Genomic DNA, 13780 nt, shown 5'->3' on the forward strand with positions numbered 1-13780 from the left:
TTCTGGATTCTAATTCTAATATATGCCTCTGGAGAATGTTTGAGGGATTTGTTGCAACAGTTAATTAAGTCAGGTGAAACTCATACTGCAAGATGCTGGGTGGCAGCACAAATCTCAATCCAGTATAGTCCTTAGCAATGGCAACTGCACGGACATCTGCCCCCCCACACGTGGTTTAAGCACCAGTGAGAGGCTAGGCAGTTATACACAGAATTTGGGGCTCCCCACCTCTGGATTTGTCTTTTTCAGGATTATTCCCGAACTTTCTCAAGGCCCCAAATTCCGGCTCCAGAGAGACTACGGGTATCTCCTGGAGTCTGAGCTGCCGCACATCACGGACTTGAGTTCACCTTCATGCTAAAAGCCTTAAAAATGAGGAAACTCATGCACATCGATCCCATTTTCCAAGTCCAGCTCTGCTCTAGAATCTGCCTGCTTTGGCCCAACTCTCCAGAGCCTTCCGGTGTTTGGGAGGTTTGCTGTTATTTGTACTGATTTCTAAGATTTGGTCCTTGATAGTTCTTCCTCCAGAGGAGTGAAGTCTGCAGGGGCTCTGGTAGGCAGGCAGAGACAGACAAAAGTCCTGAGAATAAGGACCATGGCTGTGGCGTCTCCTGTGGTGCAGGGACGGGCTGGCACATGTTCATTGCATTACCTTATTAGAGTCTCCCATCAACACTATCAGGGAGCTATAAAGATTTCTCTTTATAAATGGAAAAAACTGAGGGAGAGAAAGACTAAGCAGCTTTCCTAAGATTACTAAGAATTGAACTCTGTGAGTCCGCGTCAGAACCACAAGTTCACACCACTGTGAAGTCTGTCCGGGTCTTCTCGACCTTCATCGGCCGCTCTTGCATTTACATAAACTGACCTTATGCAATCATGGGCCTGAAATGGGTGCTTCACTGTCTGATAAAGGTATTTTTTAGAAACTCATTTATGGTGCTTCAGTGTTTAAAAAAAAATGTATTTTTCAAAGACTCGCTTACCAGTAAATTGAGCTAGCTGCGTTCTGGATGCATTTTCGATATTCTGCATACACGCCTCAAAAGGCAGAGGTTTTATTAGAAGAATGACGCAGCTGTATTAATGCTCTGCATTCTAGAACTTCGTTTATCATAAAAACTGGACATGTCAGAGTCTGATGTATATTTGTATTGATAATCACTGCAGTATCTTGTATCTTTAATTACAAATAGTATATAATTTAAAAATATGAAAAAGCCATATAAAATAAACCATTTTAGTAAATTGAGACATAAAAATCATTCTAAGAATATCTCTGGATATGTTAGGCATTGTCCTCCTGGCAAGTATGGTTTTCTATTAGAATTCCGAAAAATAGCCTAATGAGATCAAATTATTCTCTGGAGAAAATTTTAAATGATTTTTATATTAATACTCTGAGAATTACCCCGACTTGTCTTAGAAATGGAAAAAGTCCAAAGAAAATTCAAAGGAATGACAAGTTCCACATACCTAATCCCTTCATTGTGCTTACACTCTGAGTGTATATACTAAAACGGTAACACACAAAACTGTAACTGTTTTTCTATGCCTGCATTAGACTGTGGACTCACTGATAACAAAAATCACAAATTATTCATCTTTCTATCCAAAGAGTCTTCTAACGTATATCTTATAAATGTTCAAAAAGTTTACATTAAATGATGAGAACTGAATGATTTTTATTCCTATTAATTAATGATACCAATCATAATCACCTAAATTATAAATTTCAACCTACTTCCCCAAAGAGCAGGATACAAGGGGCAAACACTGGTTTCATTTTAGGTAATTTTTCTTGGTTCAAGCTATAGAATTCAAAGAAGGAACCAATAGAGTCAAGTGGACATGAGACAAATTCAAGAGGTAGGGTCTTATAATTCTTTCAGAAACAACTAAACCAAAAGACAGAAAAGCCAGTCAATGTTACAAATTTAAAACATAGTCTCCTAAACACAATATACAAGTAAGCCACTAGATACACTCATGGCATTATAAAAAAAAAAGGCCTTTCAACAAATGATAATTATTAAAATTATCTGAAAAAGTAAGACTTTTCAATAAAGTGCACAGACTTCAAAAACAAAGCTCTTTCCACCTCAGTATGTGTCCTCTCACTTCCTATCTGTGCTCCTATGAAACAGAATCCTTAAACTAGACCTTAAAAAAAATACAACCATGTAGAGAAATTGTTTATCCAAAAGGTCTGTGAATTAACAAAAGCATAGTAATAGCCCAAAGCCTAAGATCACCTAAATCATTAAACTTTATTCACTACAATACTGACTCTATAGTTTAACATAATGATGCCCTCATTAAACTGGCAGAACCATGTGCCAGAAGTGGGCTGGGATGTTGGAGGAAGAGGGACGGAGAACCGGACCAGCCAAGATGGCAGAAATTCGGAACAGTCCTACCAATGAAGCATACAAGGGATGAGGAAACGAATAATAATGGCCCCTGGTAAAATATGCTACCAGAACAATAGTCTCCAAGGACCATCACCAAACCTGACGATAAAGACTTACCTTCCCCAAAGCCACAGAGTGAATACACAGCCGAGCCAGTATTCTAAAATATTTCTCTAATTCTACAAAGCCCTTCTTTGGCCCTGTGCTATATATAAAACCAGCATACAAAATCAATCAGAAGAGTGAGAAGAGACAGACGGGTGGGGGTTCACAGACAGACAAGTTACACAGAACCACGTAAATCCAGGGGGAGGACAGAAGGAGTAACAGAAGCAAGGACGCCCATGTACAGAAGCCCAGGCAAAGTTCGCCCAAAGGGATGGGCACTGCTCCCGGGGTCATTTTCTCCTTGTTTTATGTGCATTATCTCCACCTTCAAAATTTTAAAGGCTCTAAGAGCAGCTACTTGGATAAATGGGTCTTAGTCTCTTTAATATTGATATGATTTGAGTAAGAATAAAATCTAAATGATATTCAGTGGATATATACATATGATCTAGATCGGTCTTACTACACATTTTTTTAATTAAACAGATGAAAATCTCTTTAGATAAAATCCTTCAGAATGCTTTTGTGCCACAAACGTATTAGTTATTTTACTAATAGTCACAATAAGCAACTCTACAGAATCAAAACTTCATAAATTAGGTAATATTTTCCCCTGATTCATCTTACATATACCCTTTTGTTATCAGGAATTTTCTTGATTTGTTTCAGCACAAGTGATGCTGGGAATTTCTCACTAGTTTCCCGAATCTTTATGAAAACCATGCATTTATTCAGAGACCCAAGAATATGAGCAAAATGGGTTAACCACAAAAAGAAAAGGCACAGTTCTAGATGGGATTTTTTCCCTTATCATCATCAAGTGTGTTCATATTACTATGTGCATATGACAACATTTTGGACATTAAAATAGTATTATGCAATTTACTGAATTACATAAAGAATTTAGAAAGAATTAAGTTTTTTAAAAAAGGAACAAGGCTTGGGGCACCTGGGTGGCTCAGTGGGTTAAGCCTCTGCCTTCGGCTCAGGTCATGATCTCAGGGTTCTGGGATCAAGCCCCACATTGAGCTCTCTGCTCAGTGGGGAGCCTGCTTCCTCCTCTCTCTCTCTGCCTGCCTGTCTGCCTACTTGTGATCTCTGTCTGTCAAATAAAATCTTCAAAAAAAAAAAAGGACAAGGCTTTGTACGTAAAGTTGATAATGAACGAGTTAGGGAATTGGGTAATACATGAGGTTGTGTTTGATATACTGGCAATTTGTAATGGAGAAAAAAGATTTCATGAAAATCAGCATTACTTGGTTGATATATACCCTTCTCGTAAAATCTTTCTCTTCTTTTAAGATTTTATTTATTTATTTGACAGACAGAGCACAAGTAGGCAGAGAGGCAGGCAGAGAGAGAGGGAGAAGCAGGCTCCTGCTGGCAGGGACCCCGATGTGGGGCTCGATCCCAGGACCCTGGGATCATGACCTGAGCGGAAGGCAGAGGCTTTAACCCACTGAGCCACCCAGGTGCCCCAACTGGATCTTTCTTTAAGCAAATCTACTGTCTACAGTTTATTAAGCTGGAGATGACAATTTGCTTGACATAGGTCAAGGTTGCCACAGATTCCTGTACTGAATTCAAAGCACAGCTAGGTAGGCTACGGATACCTATAAAGTCCAAAAGACTTGACTCCCACAAATGCCAAAAACATCCACTATAGCATATAATCAGACACGCTATTTAGCCAGCTTGCGCTAGTACAAGTAAGATGGCTGCTAGGGGGGAGAACTTCTCTCCTTCTTGGTAAATACTCATGGCACCAAATCTGGTGTTCCCTAGCTAAGACCACTCCAGGGCTACCCCAGGATACCCTCAAATCACTGGGACCACCCTCACATCTCTCCAGGACTTCACCTCTAGCATTATAGCTGAGGTCCACTCTCATTAATTGACGCCTGTTCCAAAGTTGTTAAGTATTTTGGATATTATTTCAGGGTATAATCCAAACTATTCTGTGATTTAGGAGCGTTTCTTTCTCCAAGATATAGAATCCCCTTGAGCTAATGGATAGTGGTTTCCTCCTAAAAGTTAGTCATCTAAAAGTGACATTCAGATCAATGAAAGATGTCCTTTCCTTGCAGCCAATTCTTCTCAACTTAAATTTTCTAATGAAATGAATGTCTTATAGTAGCTACGCTGGGCTTTGAAACATGCTGTTCCACACATCACATAAATTGCCACCTTAGAAAGTGACAGAAACCTGTAGATGGGGAATAATTCAAAATAAAATACAGCTAGATAAGAATATTAGGGAGAGGGTCAGAAATCCTAATAAATATCTGAAAAACATAACTCCCAGTATTTCTATCACCCCAACACACAGAAAATTTAGAGCTTGTCTAATCCAACCCCATGATTTTAGGGGGATAAAACATCTTTTCAAAGACGTTAAATTTAGAAAATTTAGCTTAGCAATATAAAAATAAAATTTATGACCATTTCATCCATAAGCTGGTATCTACAGTGTAAGTAAAATGACAATACATACTTTCCTAGATGCTTAGGCAAAAGAAAAATGATTTTTCTTTTTAAAAATAGATTTGGGGCGGGACGCCTGGGTGGCTCAGTTGATTGCCTTCGGCTCAGGTCATGATCCCAGTGTCCTGGGATCGAGTCCCACATCGGGCTCCTTGCTCGGCGGGGAGCCTGCTTCTCCCTCTGCCTCTGCCTGCCACTCTGTCTGCCTGTGCTCGCTCGCTCTCTCTAACAAATAAATAAATTAAAAAAAATTTTTTTTAAAAAAATAGATTTGGAGCACCTGGGTGGCTCAGTGGCTTAAGCCTCTGCCTTCGGCTCAGGTCATGATCCCAGGGTCCTGGGATCGAGCCCCGCATCGGGCTCTCTGCTCAGCAGGGAGCCTGCTTCCCCCTCTCTCTCTACCTGCCTCTCTGCCTCCCTGTGATCTCTGCCAAATAAGTAAATCTTTAAATCTTTAAAAAAAAAAATAGATTTGAATTTCAAAGCCGACATGCCTCAGTGATGTTTAAATATCAGAAGAGGTTATTCTAGGTACAGACAAAACTAGTTGATTTAAGAAATATTTTACTCCTATGTAGGCCTATTCTAAAAGCTTCATGTTGAAGAACAGAAATTTTAAAAACATTTTATATAGTTTAACAGAGTAATTTCAAACTTCTTTGTAACCAAAAATGAACTTGAAAAGTTAAAACACGTATATTTGGATCTTTTGTAAATTAAGTTGTTATTCTAATATCAAATAAAAATCCCTAAAGTTTCCCATGATACTTACTAGTGTACTATTAACATTTAAAATGAATTAGAAGTAATGTACAAACCAATTAAGTTTTGTGTGCAACTTAAATCTTTCAAAATTACGAGGCTAATGAAAATACGTTACATCCTAATTGATCACTCTTTTTCTGTGGAACTGTGTTATTATTCAATGCTCTCACTTATCAAAACCGGAGTAATGATTAAAAACCGTAACAGTGGGGCGCCTGGGTGGCTCAGTGGTTTGAGCTGCTGCCTTCGGCTCAGGTCATGATCTCAGGGTCCTGGGATCGAGTCCCGCATCGGGCTCTCTGCTCAGCGGGGAGCCTGCTTCCCTCTCACTCTCTCTGCCTGCCTCTCTGCCTACTTGTGATCTCTCTCTGTCAAATAAATAAATAAAATCTTTTAAAAAAAAACCGTAACAGTAACATAGACCAATAATGGCAAGAGAAAATTTTAAATTTCATTTAAACCATACACTGCAGTAATTATAGTACAAAAAATAAGCAAACAAAAAACAAGAAACCAAAATTTGGCCATCTATCCTCTGCTTAATTCTAAACTTTAATGAATTTGTTAAGAATGAAAGTAGCCCAGAAATCAGTCATATCAAGTTATAGCATAGAAAAAATTTAAGTCAGCAAATCAGATTTCACAGAAAAATGTCTTCATAGGGGACAGAGTAAGAATTTCAATTTTCAGGGCGCCTGGGTGGCCCAGTGGGTTGAAGCCTCTGCCTTTGGCTCAAGTCATGATCCCAGGGTCCTAGGATCGAGCCCCACATCGGGCTTTCTGCTCAGTGGGAAGCCTGCTTCTCCCTCTCTCTCTCTCTGCCTGCCTCTCTGCCTACTTGTGATCTCTTTCTGTCAAATAAATAAATAAAATCTTAGCAAAAAAAAAAAAAAAAAAAAGAATAAAATTAAAAAAAAGAATTTCAATTTTCAGAAGAAAATCTTAGATGTTTACAAAACTATAATTGATTAAAGACATACTGTCATAATTTTATTACTTAAAATATACGAGTGCCATGAAATTTTACTTGCCATAAAGAAACTTAGAACATAGGCACATGGTTAGAGGCATTTGAAAATGAAATAAAGGTTAATGACAAATAGCCAGGCATAAAGCAATTAATTAAGACAGTAACAATAACAGGCTCTGAAAATGTAAGAAAACACACAAGTTGCTCAAAGAAAAATTCTGTTTTAAGCCATAGACATAAGCATGAGGTTCAATGACACATCACCTGGAGGCTGGATTTTTTTTTTTTTTTTAAGTTCTTTAAGATATCACAGGTCTGCTGGACAAAGTAGAAAGTCAAACTTAAGGAAGTTACAAGTAAAATTCATTGACTTATTTCAGCACAAAGAAAACCTCCAATACCTATGAACAAAATCATTCATACAATCAAAATACTACAAGTATACATAAATTAAGTACTTGCCCCTTCTGACTTCTCCACGGTGTTAGCCAGCATCTCCTGCAGGGCCCGGACAGAGAGAGACTGTTCCAGCACAAAGGTGCAGATGGAGAGGTCTGGGGGAACATTCTGTGTGGAAAGAGGAAAAGTTACCATCATCGCTGCTGCCGCCACCACCATCATCATTATCATCATCAAGCAATCAGACCCAATTTACCTTATTATGTATCAGTTTCCTTCAGGGAAAAAAAAAAAAAAGAGTACTTGTCACTTCTCTAGTATCAGCTCCTAAATCATCAAAATATATTATCTATTTGCTCACACTTAATCCATTTTTGAATTTATAGATAGTGATAGCCAACCTTTTATTGAGTGCCTGCCTACTCTCCTAGGCATTGCACTCAAAGCTTTATCAGTAACTCCTATGATTGTCTGTAAGGATTATTACTATCATTGTGTGGACAAGAAAACATAGAAGTTAGGTGACTTTTCCAAAGTCACAATACCTAAATTCTTCAAGGCAGTATTGAAAGGCCAGATTTCTTGGACTCTCAAGCATTCTATTCTAATATACCACACAGTCAGCTGATTAAAAAAATATAAAGAACAGAAAAATTCTTGCATTGAACTAATATTGAAGTTAAAAAAATAGAAAACTGGATTGGTACAACAGAGCCTTTTACATAGGCTTCTCTTCATCCAGAAAGGATGGATAGATAGGTGGGTGGGTGGGTGGGTTGGTGGATGTATGTAAGTGTTGTTTTTCTCCTTCATACTTTTCCTCTTCTCTTTCCTTCCTTTGAAACTCCCACTCCAAACAATAACCCCATAAATTCTGAAAAACCCAAAAGATAATTATCAAGGTGGTGAAGGAAACAGGTAAGTGAGTTAGAACCATCCCAATCAGGAACAAGTATATTATCATTCATGAAGGTTTTTGCTCTAGATAACGAGGCCCCAGCAGGCAATCCAACTGGGTCTGGGAAGATCCTCAAAGAAGGATTCTCTTAACAGAGTAACATTATAAACACATTAAACACGAAACGCAAGAGGGACAATGTCTTCTTCATAAAAAGAACATTAAGAGGATAAATTTGATAACCTGATACAATGTATCAAAATTACAATTTTCAATTTTTAAGTGTTTATTAAATTGAACCACTACCAGTAGATGATTCCTATCAGCAGAGAATGATACATTATCATTTTAAGGCAAGATAAAGAGCTAGGGCTCCAGAATTAAAATTCTTTTGTGGATGAAAGGAACACGTCATCTTGGCCACTGGGGTTTCTCATATCCCACAAACCTCTCTGGCACCCATGTTTTGTTCTGCTTGGTTTTATTTTTTAATGAACTTTCCTTCGCTGGAATCCTCCATCTTCCTGGCATGGGCACAGCCAAATGTCTCTCCATTCCTCCTCAGACTACCTCAGCTAGTGGTCAAAACCAATTCCCAGATCTGGGCATAGCTACTGCCTCCGTAATCTGTAGTCAGCAGAACAAGAGCTTTCTCTCCAAAATCCTCAGATGAAAGACTGGCTAAAAGATAAAAGATAAAAGCTAGGGAAGAACCTCTCTCTTCCTTTCACATTTAGGAATAAATTCTTTTAAATTTAATTTTCTCAGTTCTAGCTATATTAATTATAATTTATCAGACGAAGACAAATGCTATGGGGCAAAAAATCGGATACTCAAAGCATTTATTCCATTCTTATCCATTTTAAATGGTAAGGTTTGCAAGCTGTACTCTGGCAAACACTGCTGGTAGAATCTTATGTTATTAAATAGTGTGCTAGTGAACCAATTTCTCAAAAAAAAAAAAAAAAGCCTTGGTTTGTAGCATTTGCCCATTTCTATGACATAAATAATAACTGCTGATTTCAAAGTCAAAGTTGATACATCAGCTTACAAAATCTCTAAATATGTAACAATAGCTCTCAGAAATCTATGAGAACTGTTCCCAGGGCACCACTGGACTGATTTCAGACCCCATCCATTAATTGCTTGAGAATGACTATAAAGTAACAGTTAAGAGCTTGGATTCTATAAATAGTTCCCGACGCAATAATCCTGGCCTCACTACTTAATACCTGCTAACTTCTCTAATCTTCGGTTCCTTCCCTGGAAAATGATATACTAATTATAATAACTCTATCATCCCCATAGACTTGCTGTGAACCATAAATGAGATAATGTAAGTGAAGAGCTTGTCACAGTGTCAAGAACATAACAAGAAATCAAAATATGGGAGCCACTATCCTTATTTTTGCATATTATCCTTTCTCTCTGTGGCACTAATGAAGTACCACTCATTTCTTAAAACTGATTCTTAAATGGACTCTACTTTGGAGAAACAGTGCTTGAAAACACACATCAATAATCATGCACCAGTTCATAATATCCAAAATGTTTTACTATTTTCAAGAAAAGGTCATTTTTGGCCAAGTTCATATACTGAACGTACTTAAATTGTTTCATGCTTCACTTTGCTCAAAATGTTAAAATATGGATCACTATACCAGCTTGCATTTATTTTAAAGATCTTTGAAAAACACATGGATTTGGAACGAATTAATCCCACCACACGAATTTCATGTTGCCATAGACGGACGTGCCCGTGACAAGATATTTTTCTAGGTAGTGGGAGTCAGCAAGAGTAACCAGACAATCCAGAGAGGCAACTGTCTCTCAAGGTCTCAACCCACTTTCTTCTGACCCATCTTCCTCTTCTCCCTCTCTCTTTGCCCTTCTCCTCCTCAAAATACGCACAGATGTCAGAGAAAAGCTGAGCAGGAATAAAATTTTGTTTACCCCTTTTAGGAAAATGTGAAACAATACATCAGAGCTCTATAGTATTACCTTTTTGTTTCGCTCTAAAGAAAAATGGTCTTGTTGTTTTAGGCAACAGAATCATTACCCTAATTCGTGACCTTTCAAAGTGAACTACCAAAAGTATTCCTTAAATTTAGATGAGGGTTTCTTCAAATAACCTTGAACGTTTTATAGCTAAACTATACTATGGCATTTATGTTAAGCCTCAGTTCCCACTTTCCAGAAATAAAATTAAGTCAGGGGAAAATAAAGGGTGTCATTCATTCATTAATGACCAACTAAATGGCCAGAAATCAAAATGACTCCTAACACCAGGCACAAGAAATACAGTATAACATTCTATAAACTTCTGGAACGAGAGGTCCAACTCACAAACATTGGCAAGCTGTCATCTTGTCCTTCGCCTTTTATTTTTTGAATCAACTCTTCCTGTAACTGAGAAATTGAAGTTTTCCAACTTCAATATGAAAGAGCGTTGCTTGCCCTTACAATGAACGTACTCCTAAATTGTAAAAAGCAACCCTTAGGCTGTATGCTTTTACATTATTAAGTGCTTCGGAACGGACCACGTAAGAATGTTAAAGAAATACAGCACAGCATGTATGCCCGTCTGCATCTTAAACGTCATCCATAACATTTATTTTCCCACAAAATTAAGTCAGAGAAAGTGCTTCCAACTAAATGTCTACCTAGGCTGCCCAGAACAGTACCCAAAGCAAGCAGGCAAAAGGTCAGTACTACTCTTCATGTGGGATAACCCCAATTTTATCGAGACATGTACTTCCCCAAGAGTAACAAACCTAAAGCTAGCAACCTGGCTATGGAACTTTTCTTCCTTTTAAAACACAACAGTGGTCATCTTTCTCCTCTGCCTGACAGTTCCCTAGACGTAAGGGGAGAAAATTCTCAAGAAGAACCTCACACAGCATTTGGCTTTGTTGGCACTGGAGAGTCTCAATGAAATCAATTAGGTTTCCAACTGAGGTATCCATCAAACCATTTGGCTTCCAAGGATATAACTGCCTAACCCATTTAAAAACCTATTGAAACACGCCATCACCTTAACTGAACCTCAACAGATAATTTGGGACTACAGAAGTCACAGATCATCTCTCTCGTTATCACTGTATAAAAATTGCATAGTAACTAACCACTCTATTTTAGCATCCCCATACCTTTGCTCATGCTTTTCCTCCTTTAGCCTACAATATTCATTTCCAGGTCTCCAACTGTGGAAAATCCTTCATGTTTTTGAAACACATGTAAATAAAATCATATAACAAAACATTTCCCTTATTGAAAATTCAAACAATACCAAAGGACAGAAAACTCTCTTTCCAAATTTATATTCATTCTCCCTTATCCTCCCTCCCAGGCATCACCAACTGGAGTTTGATGACCCTTTGGATGTGCACCTTTTCAGGTCTTTTTCTATGCATTTACATGCATATGTGCATATACAAGTATATGGAATGACTTTTCCCATTAATGGGCTCACCTTGTACAAATTACATATATTGTAAATTACTAATACGTTTTAGAGATCATTGTCTATTAGTAGATCTTTATCTACCTCATTCTTCATGACTGCTAGAGGATCTAGATATACTATATTCCTCCTGAAGATTGATTCAAGTTCTCTGCCATATAACACTGTTATTCAACTTGAATCCTCACCCTCCCAACAAAAGAAGGTGCTCACTGTTTCTTTGAGTTGACCTCAAACTCTGAGTCCATCTATATCTGGAAAATTAAGCAAATCTGCCTAAAGGGATACGGGTAGGTACAGCTCTAATGATCTCTAACAGATCTCTACTTATTCCTAGACTCCTAACACAAAGACAAGTTAACTTACCTTTTGGCAGTATCTTTCTTTTTTTTTTATTTAATTTTTTTTCAGTGTTCCAAGATTCATAGTTTATGCACCACACCCAGTGCTCCATGGAATATGTGCCCTCCTTAATACCCACCACCAGGCTCACCCAACCCCCAAACCCCCTACCCTCGAAAACCCTCAGTTTGTTTCTCAGTGTTCACAGTCTCTACTGGGTATTTACCCCCAAAGATACAGATGTAGTGAAAAGAAGGGCCACCTGTACCCCAATGTTTATAGCAGCAATGGCCACGGTCCCCAAACTGTGGAAAGAGCCAAGATGCACTTCAACGGATGAATGGATAAGGAAGATGTGGTCCATATACACTATGGAGTATTATGCCTCCATCAGAAAGGATGAATACCCAACTTTTGTATCAACATGGACGGGACTGGAGATTATGCTGAGTCAAGTAAGACAAACTACCAGAGACTGCAGTGTCTTTCAAATGTGCTCCATATAACCTGTAGGGTAACTCAGATATCTCAAAACGTATTTTGAAAATTAATGCCGTATTAAATCTTCACAATTTGACAGCACAGGAAAATGAATAAGTCACCACATCTGAGGACATGGGATTCAGGTCCAGCATGTAACTACCCAAGGAATTTCAGGTAAATTAGTCTGAGCTTTCCCATCTATTAAGTGGCAAAATATTTAACACATTTCAAAGAATTGTTTCTGATGTTCAAATAAGAAAATCAATGCATTATCAACCAGAAATTGCCAATAAAATATAATTTTATCTGCCTAATTTAAGAAAAACCTAAATCGGGTAGAAAGCTCAGAATCAACAAGATGTAAATTAAGAGAAGAGCTACTCTTCTATGAAGAAATATGAAGACAGTATATTTTAGAGTACAGCAGATGGTCTGAGGTTGAGACAGATTTGTTTGTGCTCAGCCACGCATCTGCTGAGTGGCCTTTGGCAAGGCACTGTAACCATGGAAGGTCAACTTCTCCATGAACCGTGGAGATACCAAACTGGATCTTCTCCAAAAATAAAGCTTGTTTGATTGTTTTTTCAAGTTGCCAAGTATAAGCATGAACCAGACAAAATTTCACCTAGCACATGGGGAATAATGTTCTTTAAAACATTTATGTATTTGGTCACCTGGGTGGCTCAGTAGGTTAAGCCTCTGCCTTCAGCTGAGGTCCTGATCTCAGGGTCCTGGGATCCAGCCCCACATCGGGCTCTCTGCTCAGCAGGGAGCCTGCTCCCTGCCCCTCTCTCTGCCTGCCTCTCTGCCTACTTGTGATCTCTCTCTGTCAAATAAATAAATAAAATCTTTGAAAAAATTTTCTATATTCTACCATTTCAATAAAATTATGCCTTTGTATCCCATTCACTTATATAAAATACTGTGGGAAGAAGTATCAAGCACAATATAAGGAAAATCTTAGTTGACTTTTTCCTCTTTATAGATCTTTAAAACTCCAATGCTAACACTTCATCCTTTTTCCAGTCTGACAATATGGTTATTATAAGACCATCACGCTTTCCCATGGGACTTCACAGTACTGAGTTTGTTTGCTTTTATGTTTGCTTTGTCATGTTCTTCTCCCCTTCATTCCACTTTGCACCACAGGTTAACAAGAAACTGCCTTAGGGAAAGAAACACTTATCCTACGTAAATGAATTCTTTTAGAGGAGGTTTTTTTGGTTTGGTTTGGTTTGGTTTTTTACCAAGCTTAATGTAATTGTAATGGATGAAACCAGTATGTCTGGGTTTCCCAAGGTCTAAAGCCTTCAAATCTCTTCAGAAAAACTCAAGTCATTCCACTTGGTATTCCTGACAAAGAGGTCCAGGTGGGGAAGGATCTATTAGCAGGTTTAAATGACTAGTAATTAGTGCAAATCACCACTACCTACAGCCATAATTCTGTCAAT

General features: G+C 38.1%; 1 protein-coding gene across 1 annotated transcript in view; it reads right to left on the reverse strand.

The window, feature by feature from the left end:
* Positions 1-13780, reverse strand: part of RYR2 (ryanodine receptor 2) — a gene marked incomplete at its 5' end in the record, with an annotated part of 631749 nt that overhangs the window by 353758 nt on the left and 264211 nt on the right. The window contains one exon of the mRNA XM_080822946.1: positions 7207-7311. Coding sequence (XP_080679072.1) covers positions 7207-7311 — 105 coding nt within the window. The remainder of the gene's footprint in view (positions 1-7206; positions 7312-13780) is intronic.

This window comes from Martes martes (genome assembly GCF_963455335.1).
Source record: "Martes martes genome assembly, chromosome: 14".
Taxonomy (NCBI): Eukaryota; Metazoa; Chordata; class Mammalia; order Carnivora; family Mustelidae; genus Martes; species Martes martes.